Raw genomic sequence first — 23,791 nt, forward strand, 5'->3', positions numbered from 1 at the left:
GTCTCTAACAGAGGATGCAGAGGTACTAGACAGATAGCCAGATCTGAACCTATTAATGCACCACACACACACACACACACACACACACACACACACACGTAGGCGCACTAGAGGGAAGGCACACTGTACAGGTTGTGGTCATAAGCAACACTGACATTCATCAGAAACATCACACAGGTTCTGACTAATCTATGATTAGCAAGGATTTCACTGGTTCATCATGGCTTTGAGACACGCAGACAGCAGAAAAGAGGGAAGGAGGGAGAGAGAGAGGAGGGAGAGAGAGGAAAAGAGAACAAGAGAGAAAGAGAGAGTAGAAGTGTGTGTGTGTGTGTGTGTGTGTGTGTGTGTGTGTGTGTGTGGTACATCTGCATGTGTAGTATGTGTGTACACATCTGTACAGTATGTGCGTCTCACCAGGGACACTATGTCCAGGAGAAAGTCCACCAGCTGACAGAACTCCACCAATGAGAGATCTTGAGACTCCATGCTCCCAGCTTGCCGTGTGGCACGTGGGCTGCCATTGGCTGTCCTCCTGAGGGGCGGAGCAGCCAGTTAATCCAGCACAGGTTTCACAGTCTAATCTCACAGCTAACTCACTGTCAGATCATCCACCAATCCAATCTCAGCATTTAAACACTATTTTACAATGTGTAGTTGTGTACTGTATATCCCATAAACACTATTATACAGTGTGTAGTGTATATCCCATAAACACTATTATATATCATCATCATCACACAGACAGTAGAACATACATCATCATCATCATCATCATCATCACACAGACAGTAGGACATACATCATCATCATCATCATCACACAGACAGTAGAACATACATCATCATCATCCTCATCACACAGACAGTAGGAAGTACATCATCATCACACCCTGAACCTGCTACTGAGACACCCACCTGCAGCACACTTCAAACCAGCGTGCGATGTAGTCCCACATGTAGTAGGGCTCGAAAGAGTTGAACAACAGGTTGGCCGTCTTGATCAGCTCCGCTGTCTTCTTGTTCTCCCGCAGCTTACTGGAGGGCACACACACACACACACACACACACACGCACACACACACGCACACATGCACAAACACACACACACGCACAAACACACAGCCTCACGGTTACAGTACCACCACTACCGGGACAAACACTCAACTGCAGGCTAGGGTGGTTGTGTGCATGTGTGTTCCTAGCTGAGGTGTGTGTTTCCCGACCTGCTGAGTTGTGTGTGGTCCTTGCTGAAGGGGTTATGGTTCTGCAGATCCAGCTCAGCCCGACACTGTGTGTGTAAGGTCCGGAACACCTCGATCAGAACGTCCTCCAGGATGGCTGGGCCTGAGGACACATTCACACTGCTGATCTTGGATGTGTGTGTGTGTGTGTGTGTGTGTGTGTGTGTGTGTGTGTGTGTGTGTGTGTGTGTGTGTGTGTGTGTGTGTGTGTGTGTGATGACAGTAGTATTTCGTACCAAGCTCAGGCTTGTCCAGCAGACTGATGAGAATGCGGAATGGCTTGAGGTCGTGCATCAGGACGCTCTCCTCCTCTCCTCCTCTGGCCTTGCCCTGCAGGATCCCCACCATGGCCTGGAACACACACACACACACACACACATATACACACACACACACACACACACACACACACACACATTAACTGGCGAATACACATACCCACACTACCGTGGTCGAACACGCATGCAAGCACGCACACACGCACGCGCTCACACGCACAAACACCTACCTCACTTCCTGACTGGACACACACACACACTCTATCCTGGCTGAGGGTACGCACAGCCAACAGAGACGGACACATGGACTCGGGTGTTTAGCTTAATGTCTCTGGGTGGGATACCTTTGCCTTTTTGTGTTGCAGCTAGCAGGCGGTATATCCCTTCACTCTTCAGTGTGTGCGTGTGTGTGTGTGTGTGTGTATGCATGTGTGTGTATGTGTGTGTGCGCGAGCTCGTGTTTCACGCTTGGTCTGTCATGTAAGTGGATGCGTTGCAGGCAGGAACGGGCGGTCCCTGCAGTACCGAGCTCTCCCAGCGGGGGAGCTCCAACAAGTGGTAGCAGATGGCAGACAAACACAGGAAAATCTGAACAATTACAGCTCCCCTGGTCCGTCTGCCTGACTGTCTGACTCCAACCCTGATCACCCAAGGCTTCACACACACACACACACACACGCACACGCACACGCACACACACAGGACAGTAAAGGAGACCCAGGGGCCTGAAAGTTTAACAGGCAGGTGAGGACAGAAGTAGAGAAGAGAATGGAGGAGAGGTAGGAGGAGAGGAGTAGAGGATGGAGGAGAGGAGTGGGGAGCCCAAGCCCAATTTATGCTTCAAAAGCGTCGAGTGTCGCTCGACGCTTTTGACGTCATGGGCGACACTTTTTTGTAAAAAAAAAAAGTGTCACCGAGGGCTGTCGCGCACCAACGGATTTTTCTAATTTCGCTGACTCCGTCGCATATTGGGTGTGTTAAGTAGCTGAGCGCTCAGTGAGCGATCAGTGATCAGAATTCACTTAACGGGTTGCTCAGTTACGCTCAGACTGATCTGCTCAGAGCACAAGTGAGCAGTTTTGAACTATGATCTGTTTGAGCCAAACACCACGTCATCATCATCATCACCTGAGCAAAAAAAAAAAAGGGGTGCGTTTTGGCTTGGGAATCGTTGGGACGCTGCTCACTAATCACACATGATTGAGGTGAAAATTTCTCGTCTCCTAGCAACTCAGCGCTCGGTTAGAGCAGACTGTTAAGTGGTTTTAAAATCCGCTCCGTGCTCACAGTGAGCATTCGCTCACTGAGCGCTCAGCTACTTAACGCACCCATTGTCGCTCAAGTGTGATTGGATAGCTAAATAGAAGGCTTGTGCGTTGCCATGGATATTCTTGTTCCGCAGCCTTGTTTTAGTTTTGGCTGTCATTTGACGTTTGGAAGGAGTAGAGGAACGTCTCTCCGAGCTTGTGAGGAGATATCCCCATCTATACAATTCATCCCTGCCCCTTCACAGAGATGCTGTACTGCGGAAAAGAATGAAAACAAACCAGAATGAAAACCGCTCTCTGAATAACCTCTTTACCGCAGATTAAACTCTTTCCATCAGAAAGCCGCTTCTCTCAGAATGACAACAAACGTGCAACAAAATGACAAGCGCGCGGCGGATTCTTGTCATAGACACGTCGCGAAGTGTCACCCAAAGCATAAATGCTACATGTCGAGCGATACTTTTTTTTTTGGTCGAGCGACACTTTTCAAGGAGCATAAATTAGGCTTTAGGGGCCACGGGCCAGGTGCCACAGGGGTGGTGGAGCATGAGTTCCCTCAGGACTGGACCTGTGTGTGTGTGTGTGTGTGTGTGTGTGTGTGTGTGTGTGTGTGTGTGTGTGTGTACTGCTGTGTGGTTATGGCTTCCGCCCGAGAGTGGTGAGATGAACGCGTTCATCATTTTTTTAACATCTAAGCTCACATACACCCGTTGTAACTGCCATCGTTATTGCAGTTGGGATATAAGATGTACTGGACACTTTTAGCACTAGTGTGTGTGTGTGTGTGTGTGTGTGTGTGTGTGTGTGTGTGTGTGTGTGTTTGTGTGGTACAGACCTGGACCAGCATGTCTTTAGAATAGGTGTTGGAGTAGCGAGTAGCGTGCTCCTCTGGGTTGCTCTGCCGGGTACTGCGAGGGCCTGTCCTCACACCATTGTTATCAAAGCCTGGAAGGACAGGACAGGACACACACACACGCGCGCGCACACACACACATACAGGACAAGAGAAGATATCAGAATGGGACTGGATGGAGCAGTCAAAGTGTGTGGTGTGTTGTCTTCTCAGCCAGGCAGACACTCACCAGCAGATCCGTCCACCATGACATGCAGGTAAGAGAGAGCAGAGCAGCAGCAGCATCAGCAATGGGGGATGGTGTGTGTGTGCGTGTATAGCATGTAGGGTGTGTATAGCATGTGTGCATAGCGTGTGTAAAACGTGTGTGTGTGTGTGTGTGTGTGTATCATGTAAGGTGTGTATAGTGTGTGTGTGTGTGTGTGTGTGTGTGTGTGTGTGTGTGTGTGTGTGTAAGGTGTGTATAGTGTGTGTGTGTGCGTGTGTGTGTGTGTGTCTTACCCAGCAGCCAGGCGTACAGTCTGCGGTTGAGGGACATATCTCTCCTCAGAACCACGTGCAGGGCAGCCGACAGGATCCTGATCATATCTGGACGGGTCGCCTGGACACACACACACACACACACACACGCACACGCACACGCACGCACACAACACACACACACACACAAACATACACACACACACAGGTCAGCAATCAGAGGTTTGGATTTAAAGAGAGACGATGGGAGGTGCAACAGTGATCTAGTGAGGAAGAGCCTGGTTATGGTAATATGTACAAGACACAAGTATAATGTACAATGAAATGTTTAATGAAATGCTAGTAAGCAATGTGTGTGTGTGTGTGTGTGTGTGTGTGTGTGTGTGTGTGTGTGTGTGTGTGTGTGTGTGTGTGTGTGTGTGTGCGCGCTTGTGTGTGTGTGTGCGTGCGCTTGTGTGTTACCTGGCTCATGTGGAAGGGGAAGCAGAACAGGATGAGGTCTAGTGTGCTCCTCTGGACCAGAACACTGGAGTCCTGCACAGACGTGCTCACTGCCTCCACCTGCAGGCCCAGGGAGCAACTCACATTTGGTCTGATATGATTTCACACTGCCCACATTCAAGAGGACCACCGAAGAACCGAAGTTGTGTGCACATATTTCAATGATGTAACTGTCTTTCCACCGAAGCAAGCTGAGTAAAAACCAGGCCAGGTACTAGTATTTTAAAGGTGTATAATCATGATTAATCACAGCCTATTATTGTGATGAACTCAATTAATGTGTTTAATCGATTTACAGCACTGATCAGATTATAGGTTGTCATTTTGTAGCTTCAGCTAAAGAAATTAGCTAGCTTCAGCTACGAAAGAGTCCCTCACAACGCTTGGTCCTGTCCTTGGGTTCACATACAAACTGTTATTAACTGTTTAGAATGTTCAGCAACATTCAGACAGTGTTGCCCTTAGCGGCGGTCAATATCGCTCGGTTGCCCTTGAAGTCGGTCCGTTATCGAGAAATAATTGACCGGTAGAATGTGTCGATTGTCCAATCAGAATCAAATATTTCACAGAGTCTTGTAATAAGCATTGTTAATATATCTGACCCGTTATCATCTGTGTTATTATCTCCGTACCATGAGCTCGATGTCGCTGCCCATCACGTACAGCTGGTCCTCCATGGAGAGCTTGCGGTTAAGGTGCAGCAGGACGAAGGAGACCCCGGGCAGACGCACGGCCGGGCTGGTCAGGATGCTGCCCCACAGGGCGCTGTAGAAGGCACACTGCTCCACCGCCCCTGCCACCTTCTCCAGCAGAGAGTTGGTCCTGGGAGGGGAGGGGGGAGGGGGGGGGGGTGCAGGTGAGTTAGTGTGCGGGTGAGAAGGAGAAGGGGAGCGGGGTTGGGCATACTTAGTGTCAGCAGAGACCTGAGCTTTACTCTGGTCTGAACACACCTGCCATGCTCAGTAGTAGAGCCACCTGCTGCTGTAGATGGGTGGGTCGGTGTTACTCAACACCATGACTGGGACTGATCAAACCGGGTCAGGAGTCAGGTGTCTGGTGTGGTCGTGAGGTGTGGGTGTGATGTATCAAGTTCAAACCGATGAGGTCATGACGCTGTGATTAGCATGATTCATCACTAAGTCTCATACAGTGCATTGCAGGGAAAATGTTCTATGCTACTACTACTGTGTTGCCTGCATGTTACTACTGTAGTACTGTGTTACCTGTCGTAGTACTCTGAGCCCTCCTCCAGGCCGGGCAGCACCCCAGTCAGCAGCCCCTGCAGGCCTGGTTTCAGGGTCTTCCCCAGGGGCAGGTAGTAGGTCTCATACAGGCCCAGCAAAACTGGCTTAACGGACATTGCGGCATTGGAGAGGAGGGGGAACAGCCCAGCGCTGCAGCATAGAGGGCACAGGGAACCAGAGGAGAGATAAGTGTGTCAGTCTGTTGAATGTGGGATAAAGAAAATAATGGCCTTTGACTTCTTCTTGTATTGCCGAGAATAACAGGGTGACCCAATAAATTGTATATGTGTTATAGGTATCCATTCCCTTGATTAAAGAGCAGTCTATCCAGCCTGCTGATACCTGTAGAGGAACAGGTCCTTGGCCAGCCTCTTGGGCCCGATGATCTTGAAGATGATCTCGTAGGTCTCCAGGGCCTTGCGGTGCACGCCACTGGGTAGCGCCGGGTGGAGACACTGGGCCAGGCGCTTGCCAATCGTCAGCTTCTTAGGCACCACCTGGTACTTGGCATTGTTCTGCAACACCTGGGAGGGCAGACAGGTTCAAATACACCATCAGGTTGGCTGTGTCTATCCAGAGGAATGGATGTATGATGGATGGATGGATGGATGGATGGATGGATGGATGGATGGATGGATAGGTGGGTGGGTGGGTGCGTGCGTGCGTGCGTACGTACGTGTGTGTGTGTGTGTGTGTGATGCTCCTGACCTTGTTGAGTTTTCCCAGCGCTGAGATGAGGTCGGCCCATTCGCTGGAGTACTCAAAGTTCTTGAGGGCCTTGTCCACGGCTGCCACATAGTTCCTGTACTTGGAGTCACTCAGTAGCTCCACCTCCTCTGCGTTCATCCTCCCGTCTGATTGGTCAGCTACAGGGCAACACCAGTATCACATACACACATCACACCTGTTGGAGAGAGGAAGGGTGGGGGAGTGATGAGGTAGGAGTTAGAGCGTGGGGATGCCCCGATAACGTTTTTTGCCGCCGATACCAACCGCTTATCGTCTATGAGCCATATTGGTTCATACACTGCCGATACCAATCATTTTTTTGGTTTCGTTAGTTGTTGGTTTGTTAATTGTTTTGTTGTAGCAGCTTATATAGCAGTATTATAGTCTAACAGTCCCATTTACATAAATTTCATCCATCAAATTGAGTCCTGGTTAAAAAGCATCCATATTTCTTTTTTCCCTCAATATTATATATAGGAAGGGAAGGAGAGAGAGAAAGGGAGGGAGAGAGGGAGGAAGACAGACCAAAAAAATTTTCAACATAACTTTGATCGATTGTTACTCAAAGTTATAGTGATTACCGATTACTCAAAACCTCATGCATCATCTACGAAAGCTTAATCAGTCTTGCGCTATAAACCACAGAGCAGTCAGCCGGCCAGCTGGGGGCGAGTGAGCAGCTTGTGATTTCATGGGCTTGTTTATTGGTCGTATACATGAGGTGCAAAGTCTGGTAGGCGGCCTGGTGATGAGGCTGCCTGGTGAAGACAGCAGTGTTGAACAGTGAAGCACTATCCCTGTGTCAGACTCCGGCAGAGAGGAGGAGAGGAAAGACAAACCTCAGCTGACAATAGGGAACTCAGTGGAGTAGCAGAGAGCAACAATGACATCCTTTAAGCTAAAACGGATTTTCCTAGAATGTAAATCCAGACCGAGAGCGCTACATTCCTGCTGTTTGTGAGCAGAGGAAGGGATGGTGCTGCTGTGTCACATGACAGACCAGCCAGTCAGCGCACAATGAGAACTGCTCTTGCTGGGGTGAGAGAGAGGTTGGGGCAGAGAGGCAATAGGCTAAAATCTCAGCCAGTCTGGTACTTTACTGAGGTGTCAATTTTTATAATGTTATGTTTTTTATATAAAATAAAATGTATATGTTGTTGTCCTTGTATTTGTATTGTATTTATGTATTTTATATGGACCTGAGTCTGAAATAAAGTCTATCTATCTATAACTATTGATAAACAAGACGTCTGTCTTCTGACTAGAAGCCCAGGACTAGATCATGGTACATGCAACCGATGATCCATATGCACCAATAGACAGATGCGACTTTGGGTTAGATATGCTGTAGCCTGTAGCTCCTCTTGTCCACCTATTTGTTGTGAACCCTCTGAAAAACTTCCATCAATTGCCAACACTCGGAAGAGCCTGGCTAGGGTAAAGGGAACATGGCTGAACGTCTCTGCTGAATTCGTGACGTTTATCAAACAACCCACAACGATGAATGTTAAATATCACTAGCGACAACACAATGAAGAAAAATTGTTAACAAAATTTTTAGCTAGCCACTAAGCTAACGCGTTATCCATTTTCTGCAATTCAGAGGGTGACTGCCGTAACCTTAGCTAATGACAATAATGATGAATTCTTACCGTTAATGGGATACCGGTGAACCACTGTCACTACTTAAAATACAAATAACAGACGGAGAACACAACTGTCAATCCTGTACCAATCAAGCTAGCTAGTTAGCTTAGCTTATTGGGTTCTCCGTCTTGTTACCTCTCGGTGAATGCACCCGATTGAACAGTCCGTGGCACTCGTCACGTAAACATACAGAGCTAACCAGTTAAAAGACAGCTCAGTGTATTCTACATATTCATAGCTATTTCAGTAAATGTTTTGGTGATTAAAACGGTAACTAGCGTTAGCGGCCCCTGGATACAGCCACAAAGCCAACATCTCATTTGACAGCTCCCAGACTGCATTGCAGATTTTTGTACGTTCAGCATAGTTGTCCGTCTGGATGCATTTTCAGCGCTAGAATGGTTCCACTTACTGTTAGTAGAAGTAATGTGTTGCCAGCTCCAGTGCTATTTAGCGATTTTTGTGGTTATAGTTTTCCACTTCTGACACACCGCTCATTTTTCTGTCTTTCAATATTGCTGACAACGTCGCTAGTAGAACGTTAACAATTTGTTACCCACTACTTTTTCACAGTGGACTGCACGTGTTTCTCGATAGCTAACTAGCTAGCTAACGCTAAGTGAAAGCGGGAAAATGGCATATGATACTGGAAAAGTTGGAGTTTTTCTTGAGCTAAGAAAGCGGCTGCAAAGTGGTCTTCTTGTTCTGGGGTTAGTGGTTGACTTTATTTCTTCCGCCATACCTGTATAGCCTATGCTGTTAACAAGCTAAGATTGCTAGGTAGCTAGCCTGTGTGACTCCATCGTTTAGAAGCTCCCCACCTTTAGCTAGCTCGCTCCACCATGGGCTCAACATAAGTGATCCTGCAGGGCTACTCGACTCCATACACTATCCAGCTTGCCATGATGACAATGTGTGTTGTTGAGCGTCAGACTGCTCTTGATGGGATGTGGGGTCAGTGTGATAGTGTTATCCACTGTCTGCACTAAACCACTAGATGGAGTGAAAGAGTCAGTCCGCTACTCTATTCGGAAGGTCAAGGTGTGCTTGTTGCGTGGCTTAAGCTTACTAGCGGATCCATTCTGAACTGAATGTTGCCGACCTAGTGATTCAAACGCTGTCTGCGATGGTAAACACATGCTTTACCCTGAGGATGGTAGTTGTCTCAAGCCTGGACAGATACACATTGCCTGGCTGGGTGGAAATAATAGCATGGAGCCCTGGGATTGGTCAGGGCAAAGGTAACATATCATCCATGCTTGAGTGGATCAGGTATGACACAAGAAGCACCACACACAAACACACACTTTCCCATTTCCTTTTTTATTTTATTTTTTTACAATCCTCTACATTTCACCCCCTTCCCCCTTTCGTCTCTCACACACACAAGCATGAAGATATATTCCTTCAACACTTCCTTACCTAATGAGCATCTAGAAAAGGGGGAAGTCTTCCGTTACCTGCAGCTGTTAATTAGAAGCTCTCCTCTGATGGGCTGTCTCATTATAGACTGGCCCCAGGGGGGTGTTGAGGGGGAGCAGGATAGGTAGGGAGGATAAAATAATTCATCTCTATCTCTTTCTCTCTCTCTCTCTCTCTCTCTCTCTCTCTGACACACACAATGATCACTCTCAATTAATCTTGCCTGACTGCAGTTGGGTGTGTCGGCATGATAGCAAAAGTACTGTAGTTTGCAGAATACACCACTCTAACCTCTCTATATCTCTCTCCCTCCCTCCCTCCCTCCCTCCCTGTCAGGACTGAGGTGGCTGGGACCCCTGCTGAGGTGGGTGTGTCAGGACGAGAGAGGTCCCTCCAGGTGCAGACAGCCCAAGTCCTGCTACACCTTGAGCTACCCCCAGGTGTCAATGTAGCGCCGGACTCCTGCTGGCAAACACCAGCACCGCCAGGAGACGAACTTCACTTCAGGCTGAGGATTAATGTGGACCAGTGTTTAGACCAAGGTGTTAACCTGCTTTGATTGGGGACACACTCTTTCAAACCTGTTACCTAGTCCCCTTCCTTTCAGAAAGCAGCAGAACAATGTTAGCTAGTCTGTAACTTTAAGAGAACACTGTGTGTGCGTGTGTCTGTTAATTTGTAGTACAGTCAGTTGGCCAGCTGCAGAGAGGTGGGAAGAGGTGGGAGTATCTTGTTAACTGTATGGGGTCTACTTTATTCTCAGGGGTCTGCTCAGCCCAAATGCACATGTCAGGAGGGCTGAGTCACCAGGAGGTGTGATAATGATCCTCCTTACCAGAGTCCTCCTTCCTCCCATCCTTCCTGCCTTACTTCCTTCCCTTCTTCCTTCCTCTCCGTCCATCCACCCTGTCCCCCCCACCGTCCCTCCTCTTAGACACACAAGAGTCCTCAGCAGAATTGCCTGTGAAGCAGGTGGTTTTACCAGCCTACCTGAGGGGCAGCCTGACCAGGAAGACTGGTGGAGTGGCCATTGACAAATCCAATCAGAAAGAGATAGATTTCCTCACTTCCTCCTCTCACCACCACCCAGGAGTTATTGAACACAGTCCTGTAGTACAAGGTGAAGGTCTGTTTGCTAACCTAGACTTGTGTGTATGTGCGTGTGCGCCTGTGTGTGTATGTATATGTGTGGCGTGTGTGTGTGTATGTATGTGTTACGTGTTTGTGTATGTATATGTGTTGTGTATGTGTGTTGCGTGCGTGTGTCTGTGTCTGTGTGTGTGTGTGTGTGTGTGTGCGCATGCGCGTGTGTCCTCCAGAACCCGGTGAGGGAGTGTTGGAGCGGTTCAGGGTGCAGGAGAACTACAGCTTCACCTGCCAGGCCTGTGGGACCAGACTGCTGCAGGACAGGTGAGGAGGAGAAGGAGGTGGAGGAGGAGGGAGGGAGGGAGGAGGGGAGGAAAAGGGATGTGTGGAGATGTGGGCGGAGGAGGAGGGAGTGTCAGGGATGATCGTGTTCATCAACACCCTCCTACATAGGACAAGGGGCATGTCTCCCTTACTGTCTCGATTCCTCTCTCTCGCTCTCTTTCTCTCAATCTCTATCTCTCTATCTCTCTGCCCCTCCCCCTCTCTCTCTATCTGTGACTCAGCAATACAGAAGTTTAATCAGGCAGAGATATTGTTGTGGGTAGATACAGTATGGTTCAGTGGGATGGAATACTGTCTCATGTCCTGCTCATGTGCTGCAACTTGTATATGTGTGTGTGTTGTGTGTGTGTGTGTGTGTGTGTGTGTGTGTGTGTGTGTGTGTGTGTGTTGCCCCAGGGTGTTTCGCCGTGTGCTGCCCCTGCCCAACGGGAACTGGAGCTCCCTGGTGGATGACTGGTGCTGCCACCCAGACCCCTTTGCCAACCTGAAGCTGCTGCCCAGACCGGGGGACTGTTTACTGGGCGACACCTACTTCCTGCTGCCCAGGGACAGCGAGTGTGGGGACACCCTCACGCAGGAAGTACAGGAACTCAGCCCCGCCTGCACTGAGGAGGATGGGGATGGTCAGGAGACCAAGGTGAGTTGAAGGGAAGTGAGGGACTGAGATTATGCCTAGGAGAATGGGATTAGGAGACTGGAATTTTGAGACTGGGGCCAAGACAGTGGGGTTAATAGATTGGGACTAGGAGACTTGGGACTAGGAGAGTGGGACTAGGAGTTGCATTTGCCACAGCAAGAAGCCATCGATTCTCGCATGAGTCACTGTTAGAACTGGGGGCATGTTCTCCCCAGGCCTGTCGGTACTCAGGTGGGTTATCTCCTGGGCCCTTCTGTGTGGAGTTTGCATGTTCTCCTCGTGCCTACATGGGTTTCCTCCACAAAGAACCTCAATATAAAAACATGCAGGACAGATCACTCTCCTGTCCCTGACAAAGACGGACATGAGCACTTGGAATTGGTCCCTGTGTGCAACCGATAAGGGCTGTCCACTGCTCCTGGCTGCCCTTGGAGGAAGGACAGCATGGATGGGAAAATGCAGAGAACAATTTTTTGTCTCTCCCTCCCTCCCTCCCTCCCTCCCTCCCTCCCTCCCCTCTCCTCCCTCCATCTCTCTCCCTCCCTCCTTCTCCCTCCTCCCTCCATCTCTCTCCTCGCTCCATCTCCCTCCCTCCCTCCCTCCCTCCCTCCTTCTCTCTCCTCCCTCTATCTCTCTCCCTCCCTCCTTCTCTCTCCTCCATCCATCTCTCTCTCTCCCTCCTCCATCTCCCTCCCTCCACTCATCTCCCTCCATCTCCTTCTCTCCTCCCTCTCTCTCCCATCTCCTTCCTTCTCTCTCTTCCCTCCTTCTCTTTCCCCCCTCCATCTCTCTTCTCCATCCACCTTTCAACCCTCCATCTATATCCAGCAGAACTGATTTCCCTCTGCTTCTATCAGTCTCTGCTCAGCCTGGGCTCTCAGCCAGACGGAGAGAGTGATGAGGAGAGAGAGAGAGACAGATGGAGAACCTTAGAGGAAGAGATAAGTTCTAGGCTAGTCGGTGTCAGTGACTGGCTTCACTGCTCTCTCCTTTCTTCTTTGGCTGTTTCCCAGTCTGTCAAACTCATCCATCTGTGTTTTAAACAAGGTGAACTAAATCTGTCTGCTCGTGTGTGTGTGTGTGTGTGTGTGTGTGTGTGTGTGTGTGTGTGTGTGTGTGTGTGTGTTTAGAAGTCCTGCCGCAGACGAACACTTGTATCCTGTAAGAGCTGCTCATCTGTCTTGGGAGAGTCCGTCACCCCAGGTAAACACATGGAGTACATGCGCACGCATGCACACTAGGGACAGGAATGGGCAGGGATTAGGGACAGGAATGGGCAGGGATTAGGGACAGGAATGGGCAGGGATTAGGGACCTCCAAATTCAATACCATCTCAAGATGATAGGTGCCGATTCGATATATATTGCGATTTTTGTGGTTATTGCGATTCTGTAAGTATTGTGATTCGACATTACAATTTATAGCATTTCTTTTAAATACGACCATGGAAAACAGTTGTATCATACCTTCAAATACAACAGTCAAATTCACTTAGAGCTTTCCAAGTTTTATTTCAGTTTAACATGAACAAATTCTTAACATTAACTTAATATTAAATATTATTTATATCTTTCCAAGTTTTATTTCAGTTTAACTTGAACAAATTCTTAACATTAACTTAATATTGAATATTATTTATATCTTTCCAAGTTTTATTTCAAGCCTAATTCTTAAAGCGGAAATAAGCGATTTGCTCCCGTGTCTACCTTGTCAGCAGGATTACGCAAAAACTACTGGACCGATTTTCACAAAACTCGGTGGAAGGGTAGCATGGGGCGGGCCCATGAGACGCCCAAACACGGCCCGGACGGCCATACATTTTACATGCTGTTCCACAGCACACAGTCACACAGACCAGTCACACAACAGAAATCTGTTTATGCTAACCACATACTAAGGCTTGGTCCATAAGGAGAGACATACTGCTACTGTGTGTGTGTGTGTGTGTGTGTGTGTGTGTGTGTGTGTGTGTGTGTGTGTGTGTGTGTGTGTGTGTGTGTGTGTGTGGGGGGGGGGGGGGTTACAGACACCCTCAAGCTGTACATCACAGAGGTGGAGGTGAGCCAGAGTGATGCAGACAGTCAGAGAGACGGCCATGAAGATCCAGCTCTCAACAGGTACGAACCTGGCGTTTGCTGGCGTCACGGCCACAGATGTTGGTACTCACTGCTAAAGTACCTTCATTTTGACACGATACGACACAAGCGTTTTACTGAGAGTGCACCAGCATGTCAGGTCATCTATTCCTGGAGATGTGTAGTGTTGCTGAGCCTACATGCAGGAACAGGAGGAGGCTTACAGCAGGTGAGTCTTACATGACACAAAGCAACTCAAATCAGCACATTTCAACTGGGGCAACTCTGCTCTCCTCTCCTCTCCTCTCCTCTCCTCTCCTCTCCTCTCCTCTCCTCTCCTCTCCTCTCCTCTCCTCTCCTCTCCTCTCCTCTCCTCTCCTCTCCTCTCCTCTCCCCTCCTCTCCTTTCCACTCTTCTCCCCCCCCCCTCCCCTTCCCTCCTATCCTCTCCCCTCCTTTCACCTCTTCTCCTCCTCTCCTCATGTCCAGGTGTGTGTTTCTGGAGAGGACCCTGGCTGCCAGGCTGCTGCAGCTCTCCACCTCTCAGAGCATCTTCCGCTTCTCCCTCCAGACCCCCGACCAGCAGGCCTGCCTACTGGTGAGAGGAGGGAAGAGGGAGAGAGAGAGAGAAATGAGTTGCCTACTGTATGAGACACAGCTTGTGTGAGAAGATTGATGATTTAGGAATTGTGGTGGGGGACAAGGGTGGATGAGTATACAGGACTAGGAGTGTGTGACGGTTTCAGATTGTGGGAGAAAATGTGTGAATGAGTGTGTGTTTGTGTGTGAGTAAAACCACTGTGCGTGTGCGTGCGTGCGTGCGTGTAACACCAGTCTGTGTCTGTCTCCTCTCAGCTCTGGCTGCTGAACAGTGACTCTGTCGTGGCATGTGCGTCAGAGCAGACTGTCATGGCCGACGTGCCTGTCTCCCCTAGTCTCCGCCTCTCTGCCCAGAGCCAATCACACTCAGCCGCCAGCGTTCTGAAGCTGCTCTATATAGCCGTCTCCGACCAGGCGAATGACAGCTCGCAGAGAGAGTAAGACACTGCCCTCCACCTCTCATCCATCCATCCAACCATCCGTGTGTGTGTGTGTGTGTGTGTGTGTGAGACTGTGTGTGTGTGTGTGTGTGTGTGTGTGTGTCTGACTATGGGTGTGTGTTTTAGCATCACTGAGGCGTAGTCTAACTAAATGTCAATGGATTGTTGGGGTGGCCGATTGCACTATCACTCCTGTTTAGACAGAGATGACACCCCTGGCCATGTTAATCTGCTTCCAGGTGACCCCGACTACCATTGTATCACGTGTGTGTGTGTGTGTGTGTGTGTGTGTGTGTGTGTGTGTGTGTGTGTGTGTGTGTGTGTGTGTGTGTGTGTGTGTGTGTGTGTGTGTGTGTGTGTGTGTGTGAGAGAGATCTCTTTAACACGTAGAGCAGAGTCTGCACAGATTGCTTCACCTACATAACTGCCTCATCTCCACTCTGACAGGTCATCAATCACTTTCTCCATCACTCTTCCCCCCCTTCACTCAAGCTCTCTCACACTCCCTTTCTCTCTCTCTCTCGTTCTCTCTCCTCTCTCTGTTGCACTTTGTAGTGATAGATCAATCAGTGTGATGTTGATGTCTGGTCCTCATGTCTACTGAGACTCATGTCCTGTCTCCTTCTTTCCTCCCTCTCTGTCTGTCTGTCTGTCTGTCTGTCTGTCTGTCTGTCTGTCTGTCTGTCTGTCTGTGTGTGTGTGTGTGTGTGTGTGTGTGTGTGTGTGTGTGTGTGCGCGCGTGCGTGCGTGCGTGTGTGTGTATGCGCGCCTGTGTGTATGCGTGCATGTGTGTATGAGTATATGTGCGTCTCTTTCTCTGCTGCTACAGACTGATAGCAGATTGGGAGAGGACTGTGAGTGTCCATCCTCTAGACTTGCCCCTGACCTCCTGTCTGGAAGTGCTCCAGGTGCTGAAGGCCTCCACTTCATGTTTGCCTCCATCACTCCGGCGTTGCCACGCCTACCAGGTGAGAGGCATTCTGGGTAACCCTGGTGGAGCTGCTCAGATTGGCCGCAGCTCCAGCTCAGCAGCTCAGTCGTGTTTGATGTAAGTTATGTTGTTGAGACATGATGTAGAGACATCTGCTCTGAACACTAATAAGCTGCTGTCATAGTCATCTGCAAGGTTTCATACCTGAAGTGTGTGTTTGTGTGTGTGTGTTTGTGTGTGTGTGTGTGTGTGTGTGTTTTTGTGTGTGTGTGTGTGTGTGTGTTTGTGTGTGTGTGTGTGTGTGTGTGTGTGTGTGTGTGTGTGTGTTTGCATGACACAGCCTGTAGCCGAGTTACAGCCATCTATCTGATGGGCTTGGGTTTGTGTTTAAAGGTGCAGTATGCGGTTTGTGATTTCCTGTTCGACTTAGGAAACATTTTGAAAATGCAACAAAATTCCTGCCCCTCCCCTCAGGCCTCCCTCCAAAGCCACTCCTCCAAACTGGGTTGTAGAAAACAAATGACACTCGCTAGGCAGGTAGATAGATTGACAGGCTGGCACTTTAAGTCATCCAAACATTTCAAGTTGGCAACTCAAAATGATAGGATGCACTTATTACAGTCCTGCTGAGACTTCCACAAAGTACAGATTTATTTCATTTTAGGGTCAGAGGACTGTATTTATTGATTGCTGTCGTGATGTTAATGAGAATTTCAAAAAATGCTTCAGAGCCAAACCGCATACTGCACTTTGAAGTTATTTATAGGTACAGGTAGGTCTCTCTATATAGAGCAGGGGGCTCAAACTCAAATTGGCTTGGGGCCACTGTTGGTATCGTCAGCTCACAGGAGGGCCACTTCCATGTCAACTTCAAGTACTACTAACTATAAGAAAGTGCAATATTACCTGAAAATGTAATTTTTCATTTCCAAAACTAGACTCACAAGTCAGTTTCTAAATGTTGCGAGACTATTCTATAACAAACATTTTCATCATACAAATTTAAACCGGTTTCTATACATTTGAATATATTTTAACAGTTAGTGCAAATCTTTTTTACTTACTTTTATTTTATCTTGAATAGCTTGACATTATACTTTTGCTTGACATTATATTCCTTTAGAATGGCAACTTTTTTCTTGCATATCAGGCAGGTAGAATTTCCATTGAACTCCACAAAAAATACTGCAATGTCCATCTTTCTTGAAACTGTCTGTGTTCCTAATGTTAGTTAACCTTGAAAACAGCCTCTCGGTGGCGAGCTGCATTCCGTTCATAGTCGCGTGCTGATTGATTGCACCTGTGACTGTATGCAACATTCACCTCGCGCGCTGCGCACAATAACAGCATTTCACTCCACGTTTGAGCGACTTGAATTTTGCATTGTAGGACTGCCTGCTGGCGCCGTGTACAAGAAATGATTTTGCGGGCCGGATTACATTATATTTCTGATATCTCCCGAGCCGGATTACATTATATTTTTGATATGTCCCTGGCCGGATTGCATTATATTTCTGATATCATGTCCCGGGCCGGAAATGGCCCGCGGGCCGGGAGTTTGAGACCCCTGATATAGAGAGTAGCTGTGCAAAGAAAAATTGATACAGCCCTCCACCCATGAATGTATTTTGTGGTTCTGTGTGCGTGTAGCCGCACACACGTGCGAGCGTGACATGTTTGGTATTGCTGCTTCCATTAGGTGGAGAGCTTTATGCCAGTCCAAACTGTATCTCTGTGAACGTCCCATCATGTCCCATGGCCATTTCACATTTTTGATTTTATTTATTTTTAAGACAGGGACAAGGTACAGTAGAAATTTACCCTATAGAATGGGGAGAGATGCACTGTACAAGGTTATAGCTAAACAGCTAATTTCCACTCGCAGTCCCTGATTGACAATGAATGGACATTTTGTTCCTGAGCCCAAGTTCCAAAAATGAACGGAGGTGATTTGGCGGCCGTGTGTGAGCAGCTTGTGAACCCGCCCCGTGATTTGGATCCAAAATGTAATGTTTTCTTAGTTGGACCATGCTACACACTTCCACGAGTTCCATGAAAATTGGCCTGGTAGTTTTAGCGTAATCCTGCTGACCTAGGTTCGCCACCTCCTCCCGCATAACGACACGCTGGACCAGACAGACGGGCCCAGTGGGCCATGTTACAGCTCTGAGGTGTGGGGTTTGGTGGTTGCCGCATTCAGACTGTCTTAATAGCCAAAGCTAACGAGTGGCGGCTGGTTTTGGGCTAAGGTTTCCTTTGATAGGGGATGTGTCTTGGTCTGTGGACCTTATAATTAACTTGAGTTAATTATTGTTTCATTTGTTTGTTGTTATTTGATTGATTATTTTAAAACCTTGGTTATTCAAATAGTTCATTTTCTCTTGGCTCCCTTTTGCCACCCTGTTCACTGTTTGATCACTGTGTGATATGTTTGCTCACTGGGCTGAGCCAGGGCACCTAACACAAATAAACCAAGAAATTAACAAACAAACAAACTCCACCGAACACTGTGCTGTTGTTGAGGCAGAGGTAACAGAAACAGAGAATAGAAATGGATATTATAGAATAGATCTAGATATACAAAGTGAAGGATATAATTCAATCAGCGATACATTAATTGTGTTTTAAACTGATTTAAAATGTCCTTAAATTTCCTCTGCTCTCCGGATCACCTCCAGGGAGCAGGGGTGGGGGGGGGTACAGTTTTCAGCTCTATTTACATTTTCAGTTAATTATAGTATTGCAATGTATCGCAATATGTATGGTTCCACAATGTGTCACCCAGCTGGACTAGAGAGCGTATCAGGCTGTGTTGGTGTTGGCGTGGTCTCTCCTGGTCTCTCTGTGCAGAGAGAGTACCAGGGTGTTTTAGCAAGGTACACTAGCAGGACTGGATAATAGGAAAAGATGTGTAGCTGAGCTGGCAGCTCCTCTAGAGACGACTCCACAGTAACATTCACAGAGTAATTATGCTCTTTAACTGCCTGTCTGCTTCCTGCCTGCATTCCCCTGTTTTACAATCCTCTCATCTCTCTACACTGTTCTTCACCATCCCCACCTACACTCCTCCTCTCTCCTCCACCCTCCTCCTCTCTGCTCCTCTTCCTCTCTCCTCCTCATCCCTCCTCCCCCTCCTCTCTCCCCCTACTCCTCTCTCCTCCTGGTCCTCCACCCTCCTCCTCTCTCCTCCTCCTCTGTGGGAGGGGGTGTTGGTAGAAGACGAGTGAAGGGGAAAGAGGAGGAGAGGACAGGTGAAGGAGAGGGGGAGAGGAGCAGAGAGCAGGGTGGAGGGGGGGCAGGGGGCTGAAAGTTGGACTAGAGAGGAGCATGTGCTGTAGTCTGCTGTCTGCTGACCCTGGACAAGGCTAATGTGATCACACCCCATCTAGAGTTACAGAGATACTCTGACGTGACTGTGTGAGAGCTCATTCACTGGACTGGATTGATTCTGAAATGGATCATCTAGCTCAGAGAGAGGGACAGAATACATCAATTTATATTTATATCTCCCCAGCTCCTAGCCTCTGTGTGTGTGTGCATGCGTGTGCGTGCGTGCGTGCGCGCGTGCATGTTCTGCTCTTCTTAGCCTGCATGTGTAATGGTCTGTAACATAGTTCTCCACAGCAGATAGACTCTCCTGTTTTCTCCTGCACCAGGGGGATGATGGGGGAGGAGGGGCAGACAGCCCCCATGCCAGCCCTGCTTATCACTGCCCCTGTGTGTGTGTGTGTGTGTGTGTGTTCCCCCTTGTGTTTTTCTCTCGTCACTCCTCCAGTGTAGAACTATTCCAGGCAGTATGAATAGTGGAATGATGACGCGTAGTGGGAGGGAGGGGGATGGGGGATGAGGAGGGAGACCGTGGCCTTGGCAGAGGTGAAGACCTCGTTCATCATCCTGGTCCAGAGCCATCCCAGCTACCTTGGAGGCAGGCCAGCTCCAATCCTCCACCAGACACACACACACAGAACCAGGAGCACACACACACACACACATGCAAACACACAGCCAGGAGCAGGACCACACACACACACACACACACACACACACACACAGACACACACATGCAAACACACAGCCAGGAGCAGGACCACACACAAACACACACACACACACACACACACACACACACACATACAAACAATCAGGATCAGACACACAGAACCAGACAATGCAGACACACACACACACACACACACACACACACACATACAATCAGGATCAGACACACAGAACCAGACAGTGCAGACACACACACACACACACACACACACACACACATACAATCAGGATCAGACACACAGAACCAGACAATGCAGACACACACACACACACATACACACACACACACACACACACATACAATCAGGATCAGACACACAGAACCAGACAGTGCAGACACACACACACACACACAATCAACCAGGAGCAGGACCACACACACATACACACTCACCAGACACACACCCAAGCCAGAACCAAAACACACACGAAACCAGACACACACCCACCCACCCAGAACAAAAGACTCACCCAGAACCAGACACACATCCAGAACCAAGAACCAGAATCAGAGAGGCAGCAGATGCAGGACCCGGACTCTGGGTTGCTGATAACATTACATTACAAGTCATTTAGCTGACGCTTTTCTACAAAGCGACTTAGCTGATCTGTCTGGAGGGTCAGGGCTGAAGGCAGCGTGTTCTCCCGATGCTGATAACAGCTCTGAGTACTGGCTGGCCAGCCAAACCCAGTAATGGTTGTTGTTAATGTGTTTATACCCGGCATCCGACGGCAGAGACAGGTTACCGTAGCATGCTGCTCTGTTTCCCGTAACAACAGTCTCAGGGACATCATTGCATTCTGTCCAGCCTATCCTCAGCCATTATGATTGGAACACGCTAGCCGTGTATTAAGATGGTGAGGCATCTGGACTGAAACATGCAGAGTGAAGACTACATTTAAGTCATTTAGCAGACACTTTTAACCAAAGTGATTTACGATCATGTAATTAGTGTTGGGGTTAAAGTGCTCGAAGGCACAACGGTAGACAGTGAGTCATGGGGAAATCACATGTCAAGTGGCCTGGCCCGGTCTCGAACCAGCAACCTTTCGGGCACTGGTCGTATGCTCTAACCACTAGGCTTCCTACCGCCTAAATAATCCAGACCTCCATATTGGTGTCTTTTTCTTGCTGTAACTCTTCCCCAACCTTCCCACTTCCCTCCCCTAACCTCCGTCTATCTGTATGTCTGTCTGTCCTCTGCCCGACAGGTGGCATACCTGAGGCTGTAAGGTCAGAGGTCATCAGCTCCAGAGAAGATGTCTGCCGTTTCAGGAGGAACAGTACCATTACAGGGGCCTGGAGGTCTAGTGAGGTGACCTGGAGGTCTGGAGCTCTGGTCAGGTGACCTGGAGCTCTGGTCAAGTGACCTGGAGGTCTGGGTCACGTGAGCAGTGTCATGACATTGACATTCCAAAACGCTCTCTCTGTATTTTCCACCGTACCCTGCTAAGGGAGAATAAAATATTGTAGGTTTTAAAGTATTGCCTCTTTCTTGTTCTTGTGTGTGAGAGTGTTATAAAGTGGGTCTACTGACAGACTGCTCTGCTGCACTGGGGGGGGGGCTAAAGAGACACTCGTTGCCCCTCCCTGCTGCTGCAGCATGCACCTTTGTTATAACAATACACTGGGTGTTTGTGTGCAGCCTGCCTGTTGGTAATATGATTGATGGTGTTTGTGTAACGTCTTTGACAGGTGGGAACATTTCCCTGTCTCAACACTGTCTACTCGCTGGAATAATCTAAGAGCATTACATTACAGTATACTGTACATCTGACCTGTATCACAGCAGCTAGCTGACCTCTGACCTGTATCAGAAGTCATCCAAGTGTGTTAAAGGGGCTCTGGATACTCTGCTGTCTGTTATCAGAGCCTATCAGGACCTCTGCAGCCAAGCGGTTTTATCTGCTCAGGTTGGCGCCTTGCCAGTAAAAACAAACCACAGACAGAGGGACGGCTAGGCACCCACACGAGCTGTCTGTCTGACTTTGCCCACACGAGCTGTCTGTCTGACTTTGCCCACACGAGCTGTCTGTTTTTGCTACCTGAGTCTGTGTTTTCGCTACCTGAGTCTGTGTTTTCACTACCTGAGTGTGTGTTTTCACTACCTGAGTGTGTGTTTTCACTACCTGAGTGTCTGTTTTCACTACCTGAGTCTGTGTTTTCACTACCTGAATCTGTTTGTTTTCGCTACCTGAGTCTGTGTGTTTTCACTACCTGAGTCTGTGTGTTTTCACTACCTGAGTCTGTGTGTTTTCACTACCTGAGTCTGTGTGTTTTCACTACCTGAGTCTGTGTGTTTTCACTACCTGAGTCTGTGTTTTCACTACCTGAGTCAGTGTGTTTTCACTACCTGAGTCAGTGTGTTTTCGCTACCTGAGTCTGTCTGTTTTCGCTACCTGAGTCAGTGTGTTTTCACTACCTGAGTCTCAGCAGCACGGCGCTGTGCGTTGGAAGCTGGGAGCTGTTTCCTCTGGTCTGGCTGGATGTGCTGATGCAGCAACTGACAATTAGCGTAGGAGAGTGGCGCCCTGCAGGGCGTCGGCGCGGAGAGAGAGGGAAGCGGTTAATTAGATCCTATCCAGAGTGGGAGCGGGGAGACGCTTCCTCTCTGGCAGCAGATGAAGGGGGCTCTCTGAATAAACACTCTACGCCATGTCTGTCTGTGCGTCCGTCTGTTTGCTCGCTGTTGTTGCAGTGAGACAACACGGTGTCAAATTGAAAGTGGCTGTCTCTTTCTACACCTGGTTGACTCTGTAAAGCTCATTAGCCCGGCCTGCTATTGTATTCCTGGGAAATGCCTGCTGATCACATGCTGTAGTAATGAGGCATCTGTTTGAGGTGCGTGCGTGCGTGTCTTTTTCTTTACTTTGTAAAAACGTGAATAAAAAGAGACGGAAGAGAAAAGTCTTCCAGTCTGACCAAACTCTAACTGTTAAATCTGATGTTTTACTGATAAACGTCTGCTTCAGGGGAACGAATGACCACACCGTAGACCTGACTATATCAGACCTACAGACTTGACTATATCAGAGCTACTGTATAGACCTGACTATATCAGAGCTACTGTACAGACCTGACTATATCAGAGCTACTGTACATACTTGACTATATCAGAGCTACTGTACAGACCTGACTATATCAGAGCTACTCTACAGACCTGACTCCCTCTATATCATCACCATATGCTACAACTGGCATATAGAATAATTTAGTTTACTTAATTTAGTTTACTTACGTTTTCTTTGGTTTTCACTTTATTTGTGCTAATAAATAATGTCATTGCAACAAAAAGACAAAAGGTGTGCAGGTTAGGTAGGGCTTATGTGAAAACCACACCCAAATAATCCTAATTTAAAAATATGTGTTCCCTTTAGAGATGTGATACCTGAGCCTGTGGACTCTCGTAGTTGGACTACTGATCTAGGATCAGTTTGACCCTTTTAGCCCTGTTGATCTGGACTTTAGGGCCTGATCATGTTAGATTATGAGATGAGATCAAGGATGTTCTGTTTCATCTCAGGGTTAATAGTCTACTTTATTCGTCCCTTTGGGGAAATTAATCCTGTGCTCTGCGTTTGATCTATCCTAGCACTAGCAACAGAAGGCTGCCACAGTACAGCCCTCGGGGACAAACTCCATATCTTTGCCAGTGCCTTGGTCAGTATTAGCCACTATGCTGTCAACAATAATATGCTGTAATATGGTCAGATTAAAGGGCTAATATACTGTATTATAGTCAGATTAAAGGGTTAATGTACGGTATAGTATTCAGATTAAATTGGGCGTTGGAGGGTGAAATCTGCTGTTGCCGCGGCAATGAAGCAGAGCTGTGAGGTCAGAATGCCGTGCCTCCCATCACTCTGACCAATGAGGCGTCAGATAGGCTGCTCCCGGCACCACCCAACCAGTTCTAATGATCCCATGTGGATCCTTACAGTCAACCACAACAT

The 23,791-nt window shown here is 48.3% G+C and overlaps 2 protein-coding genes across 2 annotated transcripts in view; one reads left to right on the plus strand and one right to left on the minus strand.

The window, feature by feature from the left end:
* dop1a (DOP1 leucine zipper like protein A) overlaps positions 1-8,368 on the minus strand; it is a 29,645-nt gene extending 21,277 nt beyond the window's left edge. The window contains exons 1-12 of the mRNA XM_084444390.1: positions 8,249-8,368; positions 6,576-6,771; positions 6,210-6,391; positions 5,847-6,017; positions 5,256-5,445; positions 4,585-4,683; positions 4,144-4,243; positions 3,625-3,734; positions 1,480-1,594; positions 1,226-1,346; positions 918-1,037; positions 418-535 (exon numbers count right to left, since the gene is read on the minus strand). Of these exons, the coding sequence (XP_084300516.1) occupies positions 418-535; positions 918-1,037; positions 1,226-1,346; positions 1,480-1,594; positions 3,625-3,734; positions 4,144-4,243; positions 4,585-4,683; positions 5,256-5,445; positions 5,847-6,017; positions 6,210-6,391; positions 6,576-6,713 (1,464 nt within the window). The 5' untranslated portion in view covers positions 6,714-6,771; positions 8,249-8,368. The remainder of the gene's footprint in view (positions 1-417; positions 536-917; positions 1,038-1,225; positions 1,347-1,479; positions 1,595-3,624; positions 3,735-4,143; positions 4,244-4,584; positions 4,684-5,255; positions 5,446-5,846; positions 6,018-6,209; positions 6,392-6,575; positions 6,772-8,248) is intronic.
* Positions 8,369-8,656: 288 nt separating this feature from the next.
* On the plus strand, positions 8,657-21,172 carry ube3d (ubiquitin protein ligase E3D). Its single transcript, XM_084444389.1, has 10 exons — positions 8,657-8,953; positions 10,002-10,207; positions 10,985-11,075; positions 11,493-11,733; positions 12,864-12,936; positions 13,760-13,850; positions 14,297-14,405; positions 14,663-14,844; positions 15,677-15,815; positions 21,050-21,172. The coding sequence occupies exons 1-10, from the start codon at positions 8,877-8,879 to the stop codon at positions 21,068-21,070; spliced, it is 1,230 nt and encodes a 409-aa protein (XP_084300515.1). The 5' UTR covers positions 8,657-8,876; the 3' UTR covers positions 21,071-21,172.
* Positions 21,173-23,791: the final 2,619 nt, after the last annotated feature.

This window comes from Borostomias antarcticus (genome assembly GCF_949987555.1).
Source record: "Borostomias antarcticus genome assembly, chromosome: 10".
Taxonomy (NCBI): domain Eukaryota; kingdom Metazoa; phylum Chordata; class Actinopteri; order Stomiiformes; family Stomiidae; genus Borostomias; species Borostomias antarcticus.

Bases quoted from the DNA above. Each gene is read 5' to 3' on its own strand.
- ube3d (XM_084444389.1), top strand. From the start codon at position 8,877: ATGGCATATGATACTGGAAAAGTTGGAGTTTTTCTTGAGCTAAGAAAG. The intron at 8,954-10,001 runs GTTAGTGGTTGA...CCTCCCTGTCAG, and splicing joins AGTGGTCTTCTTGTTCTGGG to GACTGAGGTGGCTGGGACCC. The intron at 11,076-11,492 runs GTGAGGAGGAGA...GTGTTGCCCCAG, and splicing joins ACCAGACTGCTGCAGGACAG to GGTGTTTCGCCGTGTGCTGC.